Source organism: Rhineura floridana, chromosome 10, assembly GCF_030035675.1.
Source record: "Rhineura floridana isolate rRhiFlo1 chromosome 10, rRhiFlo1.hap2, whole genome shotgun sequence".
NCBI lineage: Eukaryota > Metazoa > Chordata > Lepidosauria > Squamata > Rhineuridae > Rhineura > Rhineura floridana.
The window spans coordinates 53,959,955-53,984,178 of NC_084489.1; the positions used below are offsets into that span (position 1 = coordinate 53,959,955).

At 40.1% G+C, this 24,224-nt stretch overlaps 1 protein-coding gene across 3 annotated transcripts; it reads left to right on the top strand.

The window, feature by feature from the left end:
• The first annotated feature begins 47 nt into the window (after positions 1 to 47).
• SAMD9L (sterile alpha motif domain containing 9 like) lies at positions 48 to 22,939 on the top strand. 3 transcript variants are annotated; one of them, XM_061587252.1, is made up of 4 exons: positions 48 to 141; positions 3,828 to 3,990; positions 16,811 to 16,888; positions 17,343 to 22,939. In XM_061587252.1, the coding sequence occupies exons 3-4, from the start codon at positions 16,875 to 16,877 to the stop codon at positions 22,159 to 22,161; spliced, it is 4,833 nt and encodes a 1,610-aa protein (XP_061443236.1). In that variant the 5' UTR covers positions 48 to 141; positions 3,828 to 3,990; positions 16,811 to 16,874; the 3' UTR covers positions 22,162 to 22,939. The 3 variants fall into 3 exon arrangements, with proteins under 3 accessions (XP_061443236.1, XP_061443237.1, XP_061443235.1); XM_061587253.1 differs by having other exon boundaries at positions 3,828 to 3,951; XM_061587251.1 differs by lacking the exon at positions 3,828 to 3,990.
• The last annotated feature ends 1,285 nt before the right edge of the window (positions 22,940 to 24,224 follow it).

The window sequence follows — 24,224 nt, forward strand, 5'->3', positions numbered from 1 at the left end:
CACTTATATAGTCATTTGTAGAGAAGCTTGTCTCTTACAACTAATAGTAGAACAAAGAACAGAGATCCTTCGGTTTTTCTGACTGAACAAAATGCATTTACCCAGCTTCTGCAAGGGGGAGTCTGCATAAAAATCTTTTTGGTAAGTGATGTAAAATAGAGATGAATATGATAAGATATACTTCCTTAAAAGCCAGACTAAACTAGTAGTAAAAAAGACTGCATCGTTTGTACTACATGAGTTAGTTATTGTAAACCACCCAGAGAGCTTCGGCTATGGGGCGGTATAATGTAAATGTACTGCCTTCAAGTAGATTCCGACTTATATAAATACAATAAATAAATAAATGAGGAAACCTATGGGGCATCATACTGTCTATGTATAACTACTGTGAAAGGGTTGTAATTGTAAAACTGTAAAATGTTTACTGTACCAATCAAAGACTGTCTAAATAATATTAAATTGGTACTGAGAAAACAAATTAAAAACTTTTGCTTTTAGAAAGAGTGTCAAATATTCAAGTAGCTACTGTGGATTTTTGGGTTGTTTTTTATCAAAAGGACCAAAGCATCTGCCTGCAATGTTTTGTCTGCTTTGGAAAATTCATTCAGTAGTTTCCAAGTCGTTTTAAAACATTAGTTTGACTTTTTAAATGGGGATAGACCAAAGATGCAAAGTATTAAAAAGGGGTAAATTATTGGTGAAAAATGTACACAGCAGAGAGATAAAGTCTCACAGACAGAAATGCTTTAGTTTCAGTTTCCTTTCCCAGAACTGAAGTTCTTTCACCAAAGCACATTTTGCTTTGCACCATCATGCAATGAATGTTAAAATAGTTGGAAAGCCTGAACATTCAAATATAACTGTAGGCATAATAACCCTATGCATGTCTACACAAAACTTAAGTCCCATTAAGTTCAATGTTCTTTTAGGTAAATATGTACAGAGCTTGGAAGATTACTTTTAAAAGGGATGGTGTAAAAGCTGGAATGGAACGGAACAGACTGGAACGGGCCCTTTATAAAAGAAATTGATGCCCAAAACACTGGGATGTGTTAGAGACACTTGAGAATGACATTTAGGAACAAAAACCATTCCGATAGGATTTTTATTAACCCTTTAACAACCAAAATGCCCTCTGGAATGGAATGAAACAGCCTGGAATGGCAACTTCCCAGCGAGCCAGACCCACCAAATTCACCAGTCCAACATGACTACATGGGATGCATGCAATAAGACACAAAACTTCCACAAAAACCACGTTCCGATACCTGTTCTGGGCTATAATACGCTTTTATGTAAAACAGCCCAGAACGGCAACTTCCCAGCAAGCCAGACCCACCAAATTCACCAGTCCAACATGACTACATGGGATGCATGCAATAAGACACAAAACTTCCACAAAAACCACGTTACGATACCTGTTCCGGGCTATAATACGCTTTTATGTAAAACAGCCCAGAATAGCAACTTCCCAGCAAGCCAGACCTCCCAAATTCACCAGTCCCACATGACTACATGGGATTCATGCAATAAGACACAAAAGTCCACAAAAACCATGTTCCGATACCCGTTCTGGGCTATAATATGCTTTTACGTAAAACAGCCTGGAACGGCGACTTCCCAGCGAGCCAGACCTCCCAAATTCATCAGTCCCACATGACTACATGGGATGCATGCAATAAGACACAAAACGTCCACGAAAACCACGTTCCGATGCCCCTTCCAGGCTATAATACGCTTTTACGTAAAACAGCCTGGAACAGTGACTTCCCAGCGAGCCAGACCTCCGAAATTCACCAGTCCCACATGACTACATGGGATGCATGCAATAAGACACAAAACTTCCATGAAAACCACGTTCCGATACCCGTTCCGGGCTATAATACGCTTTTAAGTAAAACAGCCTGGAACGGTGACTTCCCAATGAGCCAGACCTCCCAAATTCACCAGTCCCACATGACTACATGGGATGCATGCAATAAGACACAAAACTTCCACATAAGCCACATTCCATGCAATAATACATCTTTCTGAACAGAGCCCAGAACAAAATCTGAATCAGCCAAGTCAATCAAATGCACCAGTCATGCATAACTGTATGAGTCAATGCTCTGGGCCACAAGCTTTCACAGCAACCACTTTTACTTGCATACACACAGGCAAAGATTTGTGCTATGCGCTCCAATTGTTTTCAATGGTATATAGTCAACTATAACTTCAGTTAATTTAACAACAGAGACAAATTTCATTTGATCTCAAATTTAAATTGGTACTGCTGAAAGTTAAGGGCACACTTCTGTATTTTTGTGAATACTTTGATTCTCTTATGTTACTGTAATATATATTAAAGATGACCTTTCATTCCAACAAGCGGTAGTGTTTATTTATAAATTATACAGTCATCTACACAAAACATCCTGAATGAAATGGTGATAGTATGCAAATTTAACTGCAAAACAAATTGCTCCAATAAATATTATTACTTAGTTGGCAGCTCTAGTAATGATTAATGAGGTGTGTGTGTGAAAACAATATAGTACATTGTTGTTTTTCTTTCCTAGCAAAGTTTTTGTAGTAAGCTATACTAGTATTGAATGCAACTACGAATAGCTTTTGGTGCTAGAGAATAGCTGCAGTTTACTCTTCTTCCCACTAGGGGCATGATACGATAACAATAAAATTTATTACAGTCATAGACCAAACAAGAACATTAAAATATGTATGAAACCAACATTTATCACTAAAACATCACTTTAAAAACCCAAATATTTTCCTTTCCACTTTTCCTATAAGACTTAAAATTATGCTTGACATTTCAGCAAAGTAGGAATTTATCGTCTAACTAGTCAGGTGCACCACGAGGAGCATCAGTTTCTCTAAAATATTTTACAGAACAAACAACATCAGCAGAGTATAATATTACATTCAATTAATAGAAAGCTACTGAGAATCTCGCGCAAGTTAAGCAGACACCAAAATCTTCCTGACATGGACAGCGGCAGCACAGAAACTAGCTACCTTACCTGTCACAAAAGAGACATGATCAGACAAAAGATAACCCACAGCGAAGCTTTCGTCTCTAGGAGGAGTTCTCCGCAAAATTGGTGTAATTAGAATGGCTGGGAGATCATGATAAAAAGGGCAGTGGAGTAACACATGACAAACCGACTCCACTGCATCATTGCCACATGGGCATGTCCGTTCATCATATTTGATTTTTTTGAATCTGCCCTCCAAGAGTGTCGATGGTAATACATTAAATTTTTCAAGGGTAAACGCCCTCCTAAACCTTGGGACAGTCAAATTAAACAAATAACAAGCTGGAGCAAATAACCTTGTGTTAATCCTAAGGTCTGGGTATGTTTCCATCCTGGTTAAATGGGCTTGTAATTCTATGTCATAAATTCTTTGGAAAATGAGAGGTTTTGCTTTGGAGAAACCCAATGTCAAAATCATAGGTAGAGTGAACCCTAAAGATAGTAGCTTGCTTGTTAGGGACTTTTTCCATTTTGAGCAAAAAGCATCAGTTAACGTTAATGGTTCAAACCTACTGGGGCAAACAACAATCTTAGCCATAATTTAAATTTAAGCAACCAAATCTGGCCTCGAATGTAATGAGACCTGCTTCTAGGCGCAATATGGAGTTAGGGACACAGGATGGAATACCGAGAATTTATCTCAAGAATTTTGTCTGAACTACCTCCAAAGGCGTGTAGTCATTATAAGTACCTATTTGGGCACCATATAATAGCTGGGCAATTACTTTGGCCACAAAAATCTGAATGGCGGAAGGAACATAATGTCCTCCTTTGTTATAATAAAAGGAAAGAAGTGCCATCAAAGGCCCTCCTCCAGGTGCCTACTCAGAGAGAAGCCCGGAAGGTGACAACGAGAAAAAGGTCCTTCTCAGTGGTGGCCCCCGAACTATGGAATACTGTTCCTGATGAGGTACGCCTGGCGCCGACATTATTATCTTTTCGGCGCCAGGTAAAAACCTTCCTCTTCTCCCAGGCATTTTTAACATCTTAATTTTAATATTTTCAATATTCCATATTGTAATTTTAACATTTTAACATCTTCACATCCTACTATTTTAACTAATATAATTTTAATATTTAATGTCTGTACTGAGTTTTTAGTTACTTTTGAGTTTAATTATGTTTTGATTTTTGATATAATTAATCTATTTTAAAGTTGTTTAATATATGGTTTTATTGTATATTGGTCGTTTGTCTGTTGTACGCCGCCCAGAGAGCTTCGGCTATGGGGCGGGATATAAATTTAATTAATAAAATAAATAAATAAATTAGTGGTTCTATGAGCGTTGGCAGTAGCATTGTTTACTTGGGGGCGCCAGGATCCTGAGGAATGAAATATCATCCCAAGATATCTAAAGGATTTAACCTGCTCTATAGGATGATCGGTGATATGCCAACGGTGATTTAATCTTCTGGAAAAAACCACAACTTTCGATTTGTTATGGTTAACTTCCAGGAGCTCATTCTTGCAGTAACTAGCAAGGGCATTCATTAATCATCTCAACCCTACAGGGGTCAACGAGAGGAGAACAAGATCATCGGCATATAGGAGAATAGATATAGGCCTCTTGGATAAACTGGGATAATGATTTCCTATAGATGACAGAGTTTTAACCAAGGAGTTGATATATAGATTAAACAGCCTTGGAGCCAAAATGCATCCCTGTTTAACGCCTTTGAATGTTGGAATGGCCTTGGATAGATGACCAGCACTATTGCATCTAATTCGTAAATAGGTGGATTCATATAGACAACGTATTAGAGCAAGCAGGCATCTGTCTATATTAGTAGACTCTAGCTTTTCCCAAAGTTTGTATCTAGGTATCATATCGAAGGTTGCCTTAAAGTCGATAAATGCTGTATAAAGAGCTCCTCCAGGGGGTGTTGAATATTTTTCTATCAGATGGGATAAGACAAGACTGTGATCCATCGTGGAGCGACCAGCTCTAAATCCCGCCTGTTCTTCCTCAAGAATATTTTCTTGTTCCATTCAAGTTTGAAGTTTATCATTTAAGTGGCTGGCATAGATCTTGCTGATAATATTTAACAGACTGATCGGTCTGTAATTGGCTGGATCAGATCTAGTACCTTTTTTAAAGATTGGAATAATTATTGCCAAGCCCCAGTCATCTGGAATGACAATGTCAGAGTCAATACGTGCGAATAGGTTAGCTAGAACCGGCGCCCACCAGTCAACATTAGCTTTGAAAAGCTGTGGTGGAATTATATTATCCGATCCAGGTGCTTTTCTTGTTTTCAATTTAGCAATTAGATTGACTATTTCTTTAGTGGTGACAGGTGGCCATTCAGGGAAATTGTGACCTTGGGACTTGATTGGCTGATATATCTGTTCTCTTGCATAGATTTTAGTGAAGTGGTCTTCCCAGGTAGCCACTGATATATGATAATCCAAGTTAGGCGCAGAACTAGGCCAAACCTTTGCGACTAATTTCCAAAAGGTAGATGAATCCTTTACTCTGGATGCTTTTAACAGACATTGCCAGTCTTCTTTTTGTGCCAGAGCTTTTTTGACTTTAATTAACTGTTTATAATGTTTTTTCTCCTCCATCCATTGTAAAAATAGTGGAGGGGAATTGGTGTCTCTATAAGCTCTATACTTTGCCATAAGGAGTTTCTTCTGAGCTATGCAATCATGATCGAACCAAGATTTGTAATAGCAGATAGATCTAAAGGGCTTAGATGCCACTTTGGCTAAAATGTTATTTTGAAGGATCGATAGTTGTTGGAATTTATCTAGAGCAGAATCAGTGGAAGTTGTAGCTATAAGCGCATCACGCAATGACAGGCAGCAGTCAAATAGTCCTTTCAAATCAGTGTCCAATTTGGCCGACCAGCTGATGTGTGCCACTCACCCTTCAAATTCCTCTTTAAGGATTGGTCTTTGGTTAATATAAATGGGTTGGTTGCCACAACATAGAGGAAGAGAAAGCGGTAAGTGGTCGCTTTCAGGGCGATTTTCCACAATACAGGTGGTTACGGCATGAAAGACCTCTTGGGAGACGATGAAGTAGTCTATAGTAGATACTCTAGCACCAGATGCAAAAATGAATTCACCATTATCTCCATTGGCTCGTCCGTTTACCAGAGTCAGGTTCAGATTGTTCGTCAGCTGCATCAGACAAAGCCCGGGATAGTCAATGCCTCCGTCTTTTGAGTGTCTGGTCGGAATGTTAAACATATCCCCTGTTACTGGCAGAGGTTCATTAAAGTGGGAGTAAAGGGCTTCATCAGATGGGCCAATTCTTGCGTTAAAGTCCCCTGCTAAAATGACCATGGCGGTCGAGAATGAAATGGACAATTTAGCAATATATTCCTCTACCCTTAGCATCGTTGTCTTCGCAGATTTTTTTTGACAGCATGGAGGTAAGTATATATTTACAATCAATATCTGTGCCCAGGTAAAATTGAGGACTATTAAGACGGCCAGCCCTGCCAATGGGACCGTGTTAATAATTGTGGCTCGTAAGATGGTAGAAATGAGCAAACACAATCCTCCTTTAGGCCATCCACCCTTGGTACTTGAGATTGCTGACAGCGTATAGGACATATATCCATTCAAGTGGATTTCCCCACTTGACCATGTCTCCTGCAACAGGATGACATCATGTTTTTTGAGGTAGTCTAGAAAGTTTGGGTCATAGGATTTGTTCATCCACCCAGTGATATTCCATGACAAAAATGCCAAATTTGCCATAGGCTGCTTAGCTGGTTGTCAGATTAAGATAGATTGAGCAGATGGATAAGTTCGCTTTATCATAAGAGTAGCTGGTAAGACCAGCAAAGGCTCAGTGAGGGTGATTTCCTCCAGAGATGGGTCCATCCTACTTACATTAGATATTATTGGCTTCCGGGTGATTGGTAAAGAGTTCTTAAAGTTATCTACTTTCTGTGGGGAACCAACTTCATTAGCGTCAAGCTTTCTCATATCCGTCCATGACGGAACAGCAGGTAGCACATGAGGGAGAGGAAGCAATTTCTGATTAAACTGGGGCCGTAGTGTGGATAGGGCGGTTAGGTTCATTTCAGCAGAAGTCAAGGTATGAGGAATTCTTCTTTCAACCTTGGATGGTCCAGGAGATCCGCCCACTAGGTCATCTAAATGAACAGCAAAAGGGTCCCCAATGATCTCCTTATTAGTAGATACTTTCCCGTTGTTGATCTCATTCACCGAGAGGGTCATTCTACTTTACAGAAGAGATTTTAGGGTAATGAGTCTTGTTATAATTTCAGTTTGGTCTGCTACTGGTAGGTTAGAGAAGGAGTTGATTAGCATTTTCTCTTTGTCAATGAGGGGCAGCATCACCTTTTGAGTTGGTAACCCAGATTGTGCCTTTAAGAGCCGTGCGCTTTGCAGTTTGATGGGGGAGCAGCAGTCCTACTTTTCAAGGTCAATTAAATTTACCTCTGAAGTACTACAAGAGTTTGGCATTATTTAAATCTTGTCAATTGGAGGCAGAGTGACTAACGGTTGGGGTGGTGCAAGGTTCGAAAACATTCTAGACACTAATATGCCTCTAGCTTGTAACATCCCTTTGCTGTCAAGAAGCAATTTAGCTTTAATTGAGTCTTTAAAGGTCACCACCAGACGAGCGTTGACATAATTATAGAATAAATATTCTATTTGTAATATGTCTTCCATGATGATTGAGCCCATTGTAGCACTTTCCATGATTTGTAAAAAGTGGATTTTAGGTTCTTTTTGAGATAAAAGTCCTTTGGGTTTCGGATAATTCGAGAGGACCGGTTTGCATTTAAGTATGGGACCAATTTGGAGTTTTCCTCATCTTCCGGGATATTTTCTGAGATGATTCCAGTTGAAACGGCGTAAGAGACCAGGGATCCTGATGATCCAGAGCCCATAACAGAGGCTGGGTATTAGCAATAAAAGGTGGCGGAGCTGCCACAGATTCGACGCAGGCCTTACTATTATATCCATTCTTGCTGAGATTAAGCTTTGTTCGTATAGGCTTAACTGTGTTCTTAACTGACAGTTTCTTATTCTGTTTTAAAGTAGTATCCATTATTTTGAATAATTTCTGAAAAAATAATTTGTTGGTATTATGTCGTATTTTTAGGTGTTTAACATTTTTACTCTTCTTATGAAACTTTGAGCAGCTACTCTGGTTTGTTATAAATTTTCTCTTGGATTTTTTAATAGCCTTCAGCGATGGGTTTTTAATTTGTCCAGGTTGCAAAGGGGCAGCTGAAGAGACAATCCTTGAATTCACGTCCTCTTTTAGTTGCCCATACTTAATGTACACCTCAACCAGGGTAGTCAGAAGTTGGTTAGATTCAGTTTAAAAAGTTTTAATACTCTCTATTTCCCTTGCAAGCATAACTAGCCATAGATCCATTGAAGGTGTTGTTCCTTCCTGTAAAGTTATTGCAGCCGTATGAGGCTCATTAGGAGGAGCAAGGTTGCTGAACGGAAGCTTTTCGCAATCAGGAAGACTCAAGGATTTTAAAGATTGATTGAGGCTTCCATCCCGAGCTTCAGGTTTTTTCCCTGATCCGTAGTTCTTAGATAAAATGTTTGAACCTTGCAGGTCAGGACATTCTGCCCATGCTAGCTCTTGTGCCAAGTGTAGGCAAAATGGGCCATAGACGTCAGTCTGTAAACCCCCAAAATTGTCCAGAGACCAGTCGAGCGCTGGTGTTGAATACTGGGGGTTTGCTCCAGCTGTCTGCATAGCATTCTTTCCTTCTTCCTTACATTCATTATTCTCCTTAGGGGAGTAAAAATGAGTAATTTTCAGCTGCTCAGAGCACCCCTTTTGAGTAATAAGTTCAAGTGAGGGATCAATCCCCAGATTCTTATAAACCTTTCTGGTAAGCACCATTTTACAGCCTTACCACCTTAAAAATTGCTTAAAGGAGGAGGAACCACCATTAGCCATTAGCAACAGGTTAGTCTGATAAGAGAACACTCACAAATATCGAGCAGCACCAGCTTATGGCTTTGAAATCTTAGCGGTGTTATCAACAAAAATCCAAAAGACCAGAAGTCCAGAAAATAAATTATGCTGGCTGGTGGCTTACTTGAGAAAGCTCCCGGAGACATCGGTCGACGCTAGGAAAGGCGATAGCAGTAAAGTGTTATCATAAAGTAAATGTTAGGGAGGCATTCTTTCAAGGTTGCAGTCATCTCAAGTGAAAATATAGTTGTTATAAGAACTCCAAGTGAAGAAAAAAAGATAGAAAAAGCTTGGAATAGAAATCCTTAATCAGTGAGATGTCAGTAAAATGCGGAGCTCCAAACTTAGCATCCTTCTAGTTTGCCATCTTGAATCGAGAGCCCCCAGGCCTAGGGGCACTATAAGATCTGCTGGTCTCTGCAGAGACAGGATGATCCCTTCTTTTTTCAGACCAAAAAGGCAGCAGCCCAGGTATGCTATATTTATACTGTCGAGGTGGCTCAGTGGCAGCAAGTAGTGTCTTCTCTCATTACCTACAGCAGAAAAGCCATGAGTACAAGCCAGCCAACTTGCCCCTCCAATCTCTCTTTCTCTCTCTCTCCCCAATTCACCAACCGTTCGCAACCTGGTAATAGCACCAATAGTGCTGCTTAGTGGACCTACAAACAGCAATAAAGGTATTACTGATCACCCCAGAGGTTTCTGGGTTATCCTGTGTTATCTCCCATTTCCCAACAAAACGAGAGGCAGCAACATGTGTGGTTGGTGAATTTGGGAGGTCTGGCTCATTTGGAAGTCGCCGTTCCGGGCTGTTTTATGTAAAAGCGTATTATAGCCCGGAACGGGTATCGGAACGTGGTTTTCGTGGAAGTTTTGTGTCTTATTGCATGCATCCCATGTAGTCATGTGGGACTGGTGAATTTCGGAGGTCTGGCTCACTGGGAAGTCACCGTTCCGGGCTGTTTCATTCCATTCCAGAGGGCATTTTGGTTGTTAAAGGGTTAATAAAAATCCTATCGGAATGGTTTTTGTTCCTAAATGTCATTCTCAAGTGTCTCTAACACATCCCAGTGTTTTGGGCATCAATTTCTTTTATAAAGGGCCTGTTCCAGCCTGTTCCGTTCCATTCCAGCTTTTACACCGTCCCCTTTTAAAACATAATAAATTACAGTTAAAGTTACATGGCCCAAAAAAAATAATAAATTACAGTTACTATCACAATTGCTCTGAAAGTAACTGATTACTTTTTCTCAAAAGTAATCACTACAGTTACATTTCACTTACTTTTTAAAAAAAAAATGCCTACAAGGTGCTGGCCTTGGCTGCTGCACATCTAAGTAGCCTAAAACAATATTAAAAATAAACACATGCATACAGAGGTAGTAGAATAATTCTTTTTATCCATGATAGCAATGGTGGTCTCTCCTCTGGTAAGGAAGGTGAGGAGGGAGGCAGAGGCTGCTACTCAGATCTTTGCATGTCAAATCAAGTGCAACACCCCCCCTACTCAGCCAGCAAGCATAATCTCTCCCACTTAACCACCTCCCAGACCCTGCCCTGCCACCAACTAAGGGGCACTCACCCAAGCAACCATTTTCCCCTGAGATGCAAAAAAGTTAAGATACTGCAAATGCAGCACAATAGCCAGAAAGGGTGATGGAGGCCACTTTGTGTGCCAAGTGCAAACACAGTATTCACACACAGACACACACACTGTCATCTTTCACCTCCACAGTTCTTTATCTCCATTCTGCTGCTGCCTCCTTCTCCTCCTTTATCCATGTTCTTGCCTTCCGGCTCCTTTTTCCCTCCACTCCATTTTTTAAAACAATTGTATTCTCCACTCCACCCCGTCTCACTCTCCTCCTCCTCCCTTGTCACCTCCTACCCACCCACAGACCATGATGACAATGAAAATTAAAGAGGAAAGCATAAAAGCAGGACTACAGCTGAATGTCAAGAAGACTAAAATAATGACAAAAGATTCATGTAACTTTAAAGTTGACAATGAGGACATTGAACTTGTCAAGAATTATCAATACCTCGGCACAGTCATTAACCAAAATGGAGACAATAGTCAAGAAATTAGAAGAAGGCTAGGACTGGGGAGGGCAGCTATGAGAGAAGTAGAAAAGGCAAATGCAAAGATGTATCACTGAACACTAAAGTCAGGGTCATTCAGACCATAGTATTCCCAATCTCTATGTAGGGATGTGAAAGCTGGACAGTGAAAAAAGTGGATAAGAAAAAAATCAACTCATCTGAAATGTGGTATTGGAGGAGAGTTTTGCAGATACCATGGACTGCGAAAAAGACAAATAATTGGGTGTTAGAACAAATTAAACCAGAACTATCATTAGAAGCTAAAATGATGAAACTGAAGTTATCCTACTTTGAACACATAATGAGAAGACATGATTCACTAGAAAAGGCAATAATGCTGGAGAAAAACAGAAGGGAGTAGAAAAAGAGGAAGACCAAACAAGATATGGATTGATTCCACAAAGGAAGCCACAGACCTGAATTTACAAGATCTGAACAGGGTGGTTTATAACAGACTTTTTCTGGAGGTCACTGATTCATAGGGTCACCACAAGTCGTAATCCACTTGAAGGTACATAACAACAACAACAACAACAACATATGTGCTGTCGTTCATGCATAGGCACTCCTTCCTATCCTAGTCCATTCCATTCTGTCTCATAGTTTGAGAGCTTTCAAAAGCAAAATGCCACATTAAAATTCAAAAATAAAAACTATCAAATACAGATTTTAAATAGGGATGGGAGATAAATTTGTTCAGTTTGCATTTTAAAGCAAACCTACCTAATCTGCACTTCTCGAATCAATAAGCCAACAGAAACACAGCTATTCTTCAAAAATTATCATTTCTCTAAATTTTGTGATGCGGTTCTCCAACCAAAAAGTGTGCACAAAAATGCATAGATTGGCAGAGATAATGAGCAAAACTACATTATATTAAAGGAAAATGATTGTAAAAATGTGTATTTTAGGAGAATGCTGCACAAAAATGTATATGAATTCACAAATTAATGTGGAAATGGAGTGGACTGAAGGCTGGAAAATGAGAAAATGAGAGAAGCTGGAACAGATTCATTCTTCACTAGGTCCAAGTGCCGCCTTTCCATTTGAAAAGCACATGCACACACACAGAGGTAACAGCTACTCCAAGTAGCTAAAAGCCTAGTGGCTGTTTGTGTGGGCATTGCAAACGTGGCCACAAGTGCCCCTGAGAGTGATGATATGCCATCCTCCCAGGAACTGATATGCCATCTTTTTGAGAGACTCGGCCACTTTTCTCTAGAAATAAAACCCTGCTTAAATGATCATCATTTTTAAGGACTAAACATTTTGGTATTTAATGCTGAAAAAAGCATCCTTATAAGCATGGCACAGTTTTTGTAAAAGAGTTAAAATCTGATAGAAAAAGTAAATACCATTCTGCCTGACATTGATGGTATAGTCTTAAATGCTTATATTTTCAAAGGCTGGCAAACATCTACAGTGAAGTTATGAACCTATGTTATGTTATGAAGTTATGTTACTTCTTGAGGGGGTGATAGCTGGTAACGTACTAGGGTTCTTAAAAAGAACTCATAAGACTCAAGTACATTAGAAGTGTAACATAAAAGCAAATGTAGTTGTGCTGATTGGTCCATAAGAAAGAAATGGCAAAATCCACAGTTGGGCAATACCTTCTTTAGAAATATTAGTGGCTATTGGCTAAAAATGCACCATAGTTAGCCAAATATGATTAAAACATGTTGGCTGAACCATGCCCCACAAATGAATTTCAAAGGTCATTAAAGGTCCTTCAGAGCATTGTAATTTATCAATTTACCTTAATGGGGGGTGGAGAGGGTGGCAGGTGTGAGGGTGGCAGGTGGTAGGTGCGAGGGGGGAAGGTGATAGGCACGAGGGGGGAGGCGGTGTTAGGCATGAGGGGGAAGGCAGCAGGCACAAGGGGGAGGTGGCAGTAGGTGCGAGGGGAGAGGCAGCAGTAGGCGCAAGGGGGGAGGCATGGCAGATATGAGGGGGAGAAGGTGATACGTGAGGGGGAACGTGACAGGTGCAAGGCGGGAAGGCGACAGGTGTGAGGGGGAGGCAGCGGTAGGCATGAGGGGGTAGGCAACAGGTGCAAGGGGGGAGGCAGCGGTAGGCACTAAGGGGGAAGGCAACAGGCACGAGGGGGGAAGGTAACAGGTGTGAGGGAGGAGGCGGCAGCAGGCACAAGGGGGAAGGTGACAGGCGTAAGGGAGAAGGCGACAGGCACAAGGGGGAAGGCAACAAGTGCTAGGGGGAGGCGGCAGGATGAGCAGGGAGGGCACACACACACACCATCGTCACTCACTTCATCTCTTCACCTCCATTCTGCTTCTTCCTACTTCATCCTTGCCCTCTGGCATGGTATGGCTTTCTGCTTCCTCCCTCATGCCTCCTAACGCAGAGCAAGAGGGAAGAGCACTGCTGCACAGAAGCCCAGTGCAAGGCACATGTCTTTCTTCCAAGCTACACAGCAAGTGGATTAGACTGTGAAAGACCAACCCAAATTGTGTTTGCATTTTAACAAATTTGTAGGGCAGTACAACATCTCAGAGAGGAGGTCAGGTCTCCTGCTCCCCTGGTGCATTCACTATAGCTGCCCAATTTCCCTGTTTTTTAAAGTTTGATAGAAATATCTGTTGGCTATAGGTACGTTCTTAAATCACAAGGTTTTTTGCCTGTTAGTGAATATTATAATAACTGAATCAGGCATTATGTAGGACTTTTTAGTCAGGACTATATTTTGGTTTATGCTGTTTTGATTTTATTGTTTAAGTTTGGTTTAGATTGTGCATAGATTGTTGGTATTAACCTATAAAGCCTTATACGGTGCGGGACCACGATACCTTGCGGAACGCCTCTTCCGATATGAACTGGCCCGTGCACTACATTCTGCTACGAAGGCCCTCCTCCGGGTTCCAACTCACAGGGAGGCCCGGAGGGTGATGACAAGATCTAGGGCCTTCTCAGTGGTGGCCCCCGAACTATGGAACAGTCTCCCTGAGGAAGTACGCCTGGCGCCGACTCTGCTCTCCTTCCGGCGCCAGGCCAAAACCTTCCTATTCTCTGAAGCATTTTAAATTACACTGATTTAATTTTAAAAATGTTTATTGTGTTGGATTGTTGCTTGTATTTTAGTATTGTTTTGTTATTTATTGTATTTTTATGCTGTTTTATGTTCACCGCCCAGAGAGCTATTGCTAGTCGGGCGGTATATAAATTTAATAAATAATAATAAATAAATAATAATATTTCTGGCCTGGGACCGTCAGGTGAAAGGTGATTCTAAATACTTCTTGTAAAATAAAATAATAGATAAATAAACCTTTTGATGTGGCTAACTCAGGGATAGGGCCAACACAAGCATGTGATATTGGGGATGGGGCCCACTGTCCTGTCACTGGGGAGAAATTGCAGAGGAGAAAGTGGTGGATGAAGAAAAGGTTAAGCACCACCCTTCTATTGAGGAAGGAAGCTGGTCTCTCATCTTTGCCAATAAGAGGGATTCAATAATCAATACGCTTGAATAGATTTTCATTCCTATGTCTTTCTCTGTCAGCAAAAAAAATATTTAGCTGAAACTTCAATGTACAAAGGAAATGGTGAAACACTGTGCTCAATGGCTCCAGAGAAAAAGGGAAGTTGTGGTTAAGCAAGGCCAGTGAGTAAGAATTTTGACCAGTTTGAATCTGATTCCAGGTAAGGCAGGATAAGAAGACATGTGATAGTGGGTGTGGGAAGGTACATCTGACATGTGTAAAGGAACACCCCAAAGTGTGATATGTTAACCATTTATGGGATAAGATCTGGAATGTTCTATGTGACATATGTACAACTATATAAACCTGTGTGTAGGTAACTCTCTCTCTTGATGTACATCAGTGTTTTCTTTATTGCAATAAACTTGGCCAATCGACTGCTTCTCCTAAATTTGAGTATTGAAGTTAATTTCCTTCCACACTATAAATAGTGGAGGGTGATCCATTAGGGTGAATGGGACACCACCCCACCAACCTCAGTCTGTTCCCAGCTGCCTGCCTTCCGACATACAACTAGTCCAGGAAATGGCCTGTCTGATTCCTCCTCCTTACTCTCAGTGTTGCCCCTGTAGAACTTAGCAGGGAGGAAGAGGAGGGGAGGACCTACTGTGAATCTCCCTGCCTTCTGATCTAACAGTCCAAAAGGGCACTACCTATAAATGTCCCACCGTCTGCTTTGCATATTAGTGAGAAGCACGTATTTGCTGTCAAATAAGTAGTTCCACTGAAAAGATAGACCAATAATGAATAAGAAGATAAATAAAATTTTCTAAAACCAAGTAGGGGAGACAGTAAGAGGTCTGTTACAGAAAACAAGCAACAACAACAAAAAGGTCTAGAAAGCAGCACGTGCTTATGGTCAGCAAGGAACACTGCCCAAATGGTTGGTGTCTTCCATGATGAGATTTCCTGTATATTTCTCAGGAGCCAGAGAGGAAATTGTTGCAGATGAGAAGCTAGAGGCTGGCCTAGACACTGTTCTAATGGTGCACAATTCCTGGCTGTGTAATGGAGAGAGTCATTAGTGTGGGCCCAGTATCTCACGAGTTTAAGCACTGCAGGTTCCTAAATGATGAAAATATACAAACTCAGCAATAATTATAAATATTGGCAAATAATTAACCAAACAGCTAACAAGAAAGCATGTAAATTACTAAGACCTAAATTGCATCCTCCTAAAACTTCCACCAGTCCAAGCTCCTTAAAATCTTACTAAATTCCCAGCCTTATAACCTAAAGTATATGTGTGTGGGACAGTGGGGTATAGGTACCAATTCAAGTAGGGATCCAAGGAACTGGTTTCTGAAGAATAAGGGGGGAATGTTAAGAAACATGAATCCATGACCATGTATCCATGATGGCTGTGCTCTGCCACCCTAGTCAGAGGCAGTATGCTTCTGAAAACCAGTTGCCGGAAGCCTCAGGAGGGGAGAGTGTTCTTGCACTCGGGTCCTGCTTGCGGGCTTCCCCCAGGCACCTGGTTGGCCACTGTGAGAACAGGATGCTAGACTAGATGGGCCACTGGCCTGATCCAGCAGGCTCTTCTTATGTTCTTATAGGATCCAGAATGGTCCAAATAAGATATAAGCTCAGGTAAAAATGTTTAAATCTGGAATAGTGAAATCTGAGCCTCACAAGGGAATAAACATAATATAAAATAAAAATGCATCATTTCAGAACTATTAATGAGTCAGATATCCAGACCCAAGCAAGCTGGCTCAGAGAAAATGGCCAAGAGCAAAACTGAAGGAGGGGCATGCTCCAAGAAAGAAACCCTTGCTCTAAAAGAAAGGAGGCACAAAAGGCAAGCTGGGATCCAAAGGCCTCAGAACAAGCAAAACATCTATTTGAAAAATGTGGGGCTAAGCAAAATTAAAAGTAAGCAAAAGAAAAGAAGTGAGCTCTAGCACTGATTGAGGTGCAATCTATTTTTAATCCCTCCACACCTCCAAATGTTCCTGTATTCTTATTCACTCTTTTCTGTCAGCCCCCCTTTTCTCACTAAAATTCATTTCTATACTGGTAAATGACACATGTAAAAACAGGTGTTTTATTTTATTTTTAATTAATTATTTTATGGTACTGGCATATTTCCAAGCCACATCAGGGTTAGGGTTAGGCTAATGGGGTAAGGGTTGCCTTCTGTGCATTGTATTACCTCTTCTAAATTAAACTATATAGCAGCCGTGCTATTTGAAAATATGTAAAAGCTTTCTTTGTTCTTTTTCAGTCTTTACGATTTCATGTTACTAAGAAAGATCAACGACGTATCATTTTGACAAAAGAACCGAAATATGGAGAAGAAAAGGTACATTAAATTGAAATAGTGCTGCCAATTCAGCAGAAAAAGATAACAGTAGTGACTTAGGAGGTTGATAATATAATTTAAACATCAGGGTTTTCAAATTCACGTACCTGAAAATCTGAGTCTAATTTCCAAAATTTAAATTTTCTTCCTAGTTAATATGAGCTTTTCAGTTTAAATCTTCATTGATGTGTGGTGCCGAACATAGGGAAGGGCAATTTAGAGCAGCATTCTTTAACTTTGGCTCCTCAGATGTTGTTGGACTACAGCTCCCATAATCCCCAGCCAGTTTAGTCAGTGGTCAATAGATGATGGGAAATGTAGTCCAACAACCTCTGGGAATTCACGGTTAAACAAACTGATATATAAAGGAAGAAGTATATGCAAAATGTTGAGCATAGCTGTAGAAAAAATGTTTTAATTAAAATAGCTTTTTTTGCTTATTTTTCATTAAAAGGATTAAAAATAAAAATATCAAGAAACGTGAACAGCTAAATTTGCCTGAAAAAATTGAAGACTGGACAAAGGAACATGTACAACAATGGGTGATGGATGAACTTAAGCTTGAGGAGAAACATGGTGACATCCTTTTTCATCAAGATGTGACAGGCACCATTTTGAAGCTCTTGACAAAGCAAGACCTCAAAGAAATGGGTATAACCTATGGCCCAGCTTGCCAAATAATGCATGCACTAAAAAAAATGGTTAAGCCAGGTGAAGACCCTAGCAAAGATTTTGGGCATGAACATAGCACAGGGCCTCTTGATACTGACTCTTCCATTAAAAATAAAAATGGAGGAGCAATGGAAGAAAATGGCAAAAGGAATTCAGCTAGTGATAATGAACAACCAGTATTTGCGAGATCTGAATGCACTGAGCCACCAGAATCTGTACTTCAAGAAACAACAAAAAATACGGTTCACCAAGGAAATGGAAACAATCAACTTCCAACCAGACAAACTTGTCTACCCTATCCTTTTGATGAGTTTCACAACAGCCATCGTTATATTCAACAGTATGTTCTCCATATACCTGAAACAGGGCCGCTGAATCTTATTGATCCAGTCCATGAATTTAAACTCTTTACAAACACAAAGAATGCAACAGAGGAAGATCTGAAGATGAAATTTGGCAATGAGATTTTTAGATTTGCTGCAGCATGCATGAACTCCCGCACCAATGGTACTATCCACTTAGGAGTCCGAGACAATCCTCATGGGGAAATTGTTGGAGTGAAAGTCCAAAATAAAGAGAAATATATTAGTTATTTTGACTCAATGTTAAAGCAATATTTTGGAAATGCTGTCATTGGTGTTGCAAAAGATTGCATTAGGAAACCTAGGTTTGTGGAAGTATTGCAGCAAAACAGCATTCCATCAGAAACATTTGTTATTGAAATTGATGTTGTTCCAAAATACTCTAGTTGTCAATCTAAATATTTCCCTACTAAGAGTTACAATTTTAAGACTAAAGAATGGGAGTCAAGTTTATTTATAAGAGATGGTGCTTCTTCCAAAAACCTCCTGAAATCTAATGATAAAACACAGTATAAGTCATTTATGTCAAAACTGGATAAATTAGCAGAGGACAGAAAAGAAGCGGAGGGAAAACATGGAGAAAAAAGGAGGACCATAGATGGGGAAGGTCAGAAGCTGGTGAGCTTGCTCACAGGCAACAGAGACTTGCTAGATAACTCATATTATAACTGGTATATTTTGGTCACAAACAAATGCCATCCACATCAGACACAACATATAAACTTCTTGCAGGAAATAAAGTTATTTGCTGTTCTAGAGTTTGATCCAGAGTCAGCAAGCAATGGTGTCGTCAGAGCATTCAGAGAAAACAGAGCTGCCAATCTTCATTTTCCAAAGCAGTACCAGAAGCCTGGGAATTCATCTTCTGAAACAATTGAAGAATTGAATCTCTATCAGCAGCCAAGCTGGATTTTCTGCAATGGTAGATCAGACCTGAACAGTGAAGCATATCAGCCCTTGAGTCCTAGACTCTGGCAGCAACAGAAGGCCGCTGAGGTTAGGAAACTGATCTCATTTCTATCCCATCCAGATATAATGCAAAGAGGAAAATTTTTGGTGATATTTCTCTTGCTCTCAAAAGTGGAAGATCCAGGTGATCCCATGATAGAAGCTTTTTGTGCATTTTATCAAGAACTTAAAGGACTTGATGATATGCTGTGTATATGTATTGGGGCACAAACATACCTTCGCTGGAAAGATCTGTTGCAAGCCAGATTTATTGAAGTAGACCCACTAGCAAATAGGTGCATATCTCACTTGAGCCTGTCAATGGTGAATGGTACAATCCAAAAACTAAAATCGGTGACCCAAACTTCTCAGAGGCTTTTGCCATCAAAAGGGTTTTCTTCTACAATTCTCTCAAAGAAAGAAGAGGACTTCATGACTGCATTGGAAATACTATGCGAAAATGAATGCAAAGACACAGAAATTGAGAAGGATAAAGAACGATTTTCTGAATTTAAAAAATCCCAAGAAGAACATTTTTATCGTGGTGGGAAAGTGTCTTGGTGGAACTTTTATTTCTCCTCTGAAAACTACTGTTTACCTTTTATTAAACGGGATGCATATGAAAAGCTTGAATATCTGATTGAGTCTCAGTCCCCTAAAATGTCACCCACAAAAATTATCAATCTTTATCATCATCCAGGCTGTGGTGGTACTACTTTAGCTATGCATATTCTCTGGGAACTGAGAAAGAAATTTAGATGTGCTGTTCTGAAAAATAAAACAGTTGATTTTGGAGAAATTGGAACACAATTGACCACTTTATTAACTTATGGGACAGCAAACAAGTTTGATTATTTGCCAGTACTGCTACTTGTAGATGACTTTGAAGAGCAAGAAAATGTTTCCCTGCTAGAGAATGCTGTCCAAAAAGCTGTAGCAGAAAAGAGAATTATGTATGAAAATCCTCTAGTCATCATCTTAAATTGTATGAGATCCCAGAATCCTGGGGAAAGCTCAAAGAGCAACAGTCTGAACAGCATTGCACTGAAACAAAAACTATCTCTGAAAGAACAAAGGGCCTTTGAGGAAAAACTGAAAGAAATTGAAGAGCAGTATGATCATCCTGAAGATTTTTATTCATTTATGATTATGAAAAAGAATTTTGATCAGCAGTACATAGAGAATGTAGTCAAGAACACCCTGAAAGGTTTTGATACTACAAGCAAGCGAGCTCAACTTATTTCCTTTCTGGCACTATTAAATTCTTATGTCACAGAGTCAACAATCTCAGTATCGCAATGTGAGGAATTTTTGGGAATAAGTACTAAAAAGGCTTATTGGGGTACAGAAAGCTTAGATGACAAAATGGGAAATTGTTCCAACATTATAATACAAACTGAAGTGCAAGAACGTGGACGGTACAAAGGGGTCCGTATCAGTCACTCACTGATTGCCGGACAATGCTTAGAAGAGTTTAAACAAACGTACAAATTGACAAAAAGTGAGATTACACTTTTGTTGTTAAGAGAAAGTTTACTGTATGACACAGGCATAGGAAGGGACAAACTTCAGCAGGATGTGCAAAGCATGCTGCTTACAAGGCACCGAAAGGAACACGGAGATGATACAGACACGTTGTTTTCTCCGTTAATTGAAGCAATTCAAAAAGAAGAAAGGGGTACGGAAGTTGAAAAGATATTGACTGAGGGGACTCGTCGATTCAGCCAAAATGTATTTATCAGTCAAGCCTTAGCAAGACATTTCTACATCAAGGAGAAAAAATTTAACCATGCACTGGAGTGGGCTAGAAAAGCTAAAAAAGGTGCCCCTAACAACTCATACATATCAGACACTTTGGGTCAAGTTTATAAAAGTGAGATAAAGCATTGGCTGGAAGAAAATGCAGAGAAATCTATAATAACTGTGGAAATTTTGAAACATTTGTTGAATCTTGCCAAGTGTGCCGCAGATGCATTTAAAGAATCTCAACAACAAACAGAAAATAAAGACAGTGAAAGAGAATTTTTTCAAAATATAAAATACAAGAGAAGATATGAAATGTACAATACATCTGGTTATTTAGGAGAAATAGAAACTGGTCTATACACTATAGAAATTATTGAATCTACACCTTTCTTCAACAAAAAAGATGAACTCTCTAGAAAACATATAGTGCACTTCTTGTCAGGAAATGGGGGTATCCCAAAAGCCACTGGCAATACAGAGAGTGAAGAATACAGGCTGACATTGGAAGAGTATGCTAATTATTTAAGTAATTTGCAAGCAAATTTGAAAAAAGCATTTGACTTTTTTGAGAACTACTTTGTTTTTTTGAAGCCAAAGAATCCCGAAAAAGAAATTGTGGAGCTCAAAATACGGAGGAAAGTTCAAGAATTTTTCAAAAAGTATGCAGAAGTATTTTGCCACTCTGATTTTGACTGGTTAATGAACTCAAAACTGAGCTCATCTTTGCAGGGCGAAAATTACAGGAAGAGTTTAGAAGCTTCTAAAGCTGACAAGTTTTCTGGAATTTTGGAATATCTTAGCAATCACGAAAATGCTACAAGCAGAATGGAGGACATAGTGAAAAAGTATACAGTTTTGCTTGATCAGAACTCTACCAAATCTCTGCAGAGGGACAAACTGAATTTTATCTTGGCCAACATTGTTCTCCGTTGCCTCAATCCCAAATCCAAGATGGTACAATCTTTTCTAGAACTGAAAGAACAGCTTAGAACAATTTTACAGGCTGTAGGCCTAGAGTATCGATTTTCAGAACCATACTTCTTGGCTTCTTTATTGTTCTGGCCTGAAAATCAAAAGCAACTGGATAAAGATTCTAAACAAATGGAAAAATTTCTCAATTCGCTGAAGAAGGCATTTAACGGGCAGTATTGGCAAATGTGCCGTTCCAAACAACCTATAGCATTTTTCTACCTCGGGAAAGGAAGCAATCTGAACAAATTTGTTCATAAAGGAAAAATTGATCAATCTGTTACTACCAAGAGTAGGACCACTGCAAGGCATAGGATGAGTGATGAGCTGAGTGCCCTGTGGCAGAGTGGAGAGATATGGAAAACAGAGAACGCCAAACATCTTTTGCTTCGGCTGAATGGCAAGGCTGAAGATAATCTTGTCTATGTGGATTATGGTATTGATGAAGACATCAGAATACCAGCACGGCCTGTTTTCTTAGGCCAGTTAAAGAGTGGTCGTAGCATAGAACGAGTATCCTTTTACTTGGGGTTTTCCATTGGAGGCTTGATAGCCTATGACATTGAAATCATTTAACTGTTTCTGAAAATACATTCCTTTGTACTGTAAATTTAATGTTATCATTCCGTTGTCTACAGTGGCAAGAGATACATGACATCGCACCCGACCACTAGATATAGTGGGTTTGAACATATTGGGTTGTATCCAACTAAGTTCTATTTAGAGTAGACACATTGAAATTAATTGACCTAAGTTAGTCACATCTATTAATGACTACGCTGAGAATTAGCTTTAGATACAACTCTGTTTGCAAGGACCTCTTCTAAACGCGAAGTATGGTCCACATCCGTTCCCTTGTTTCAGCAAAGTAAACGGCTTTGGGTATATTTACAAAGCTGCTGTTTCCAATCATTGTTACGGCTGTGACTAATAAATAGGAGGTCAGTAGCCACTCAGAAAAGTAATCTCTCTGTCTAGTTGAGCCATTAACTCATACTTCTCTGAGACTGGTACTTTATTCAGCACTCAACTGATCTGGGAAGCTAAGCAGAGTCAAGCCTGGTTAGTACTTGGATGGGAGACTGTGATGTTCCTATATATTAATGTATATATGGTAAGTGCTGGTTGTTTAGAGTATACATGGTAAGTAGTGAAAGAGGAGGGGGAGTGAATGGGCAATAGAATGCTTGATGATTGGCTGAATGTTTAAAATGGCTGACAGTATAAATGAAAGGATGACAGGTAAATCTGGGTGAATGTGAGGTGGTGAATTGTGGAATCTGGGGGGAGAAGAGAAAGAGTGGATTGCTTGGTGGGGTTTGAGAGAGTTGTTTGCCAGGAGAGAGTGAAGAAGGAGGGGGGTGGAGTTCAGATTAGTATTGAGTAAAACCATATGCTTATGTGCCTTAAGAAGAAATCTTGTTAATCTTGTTAGTTTTGTTATCTGTAATAAATACTTAATTTGGTTTACCAAAGGCCTGATCCTTGGCTGGGGTTTCACAGACCAGAAGGGAGGGTATGGTAATGACCAAGGCTGAAGGGGAACTGTAACAAATGGTGGCAGCGGTGAAGAGAATAACAATACCAGTATTCAGAGTCTCTGGGAATACTAGTATTGGGACGTTACTGGTGGTTGCCTAGCAGGGGGATCTGTTGAGATCTGTGCTAGAGCGGGGAGAGAAATCATAAGAGAGAGCGGTCCGGACTGGTGGAGTCCCTGGTGGTGCCTAGAGACAGGCAGTAACCACGAGCAGGTAGGAACCTGACAGGGAGAGCCAGGGAAGGACGCATCACATGTGGTGTCAGTAGCGGTGGGATACGAACAACAGAGAATCCAGATACAGTGGTGTGGCAAACAGAAATAACAAAACAAGATTTCTTGTGAGAGTGACTGGCAAAGAGTGTGTGGCAAAGAGTGAGTGAACTCAAACACCATGGCTGAATACATAAAAATGAAAAGAGAGGAGCTGGTGGAGAAGTGCATAACATTCAATTTACCTCATGAGGGTAAAGGGGTAGATGAATTGAGGGTAGCACTTATAGGATTTGCTACTGCCCAGCAAAAACAACCTGTCAGGGAAGAGACCCCAGAAGGATATTTAAGCAATCCCGCTTATATAGAGTACTTGAGAGAGAAGTTGAGGATGCAAGGTGCAGAGAAGGAAAAACAGAGAGAGTTGGAAGCTGAGAGATTGAGGATGGAGGCTGAGGAAAAAGAAGCAGAGAGAGTTGGAAGCTGAGAGATTGAGGATGGAGGCTGAGGAAAAAGATAAACAGCGGGAGTTGGAAGCTGAGAGATTGAGGATGGAAGGTGCAGAGAAGGAAAAACAGAGGGAGTTGGAAATTGAGAGAATGAGATTGGGGTTTGAGGAGAGGGAGAAGCAACGAGCATTGGATGCTGAATTACAAGTAGAAAAGTTAAAATTTGATAGAGAGAAATTTCACTCTGAGGAGACAAGGAAAGACAGAGATGGAGCAAAAATAAAAATTACTCCAAAGGACTTTGCTGTCTATGAGCCTGGTCAAGATCCTCAAATTTACCTCAGCACCTTTGAAAAAGCAGCTCAGTTGTGGGGGCTACCTGAAGATAAATACATGCAGTATTTATCAAACCTGATTAAAGGGGAATTGGCTGAGGT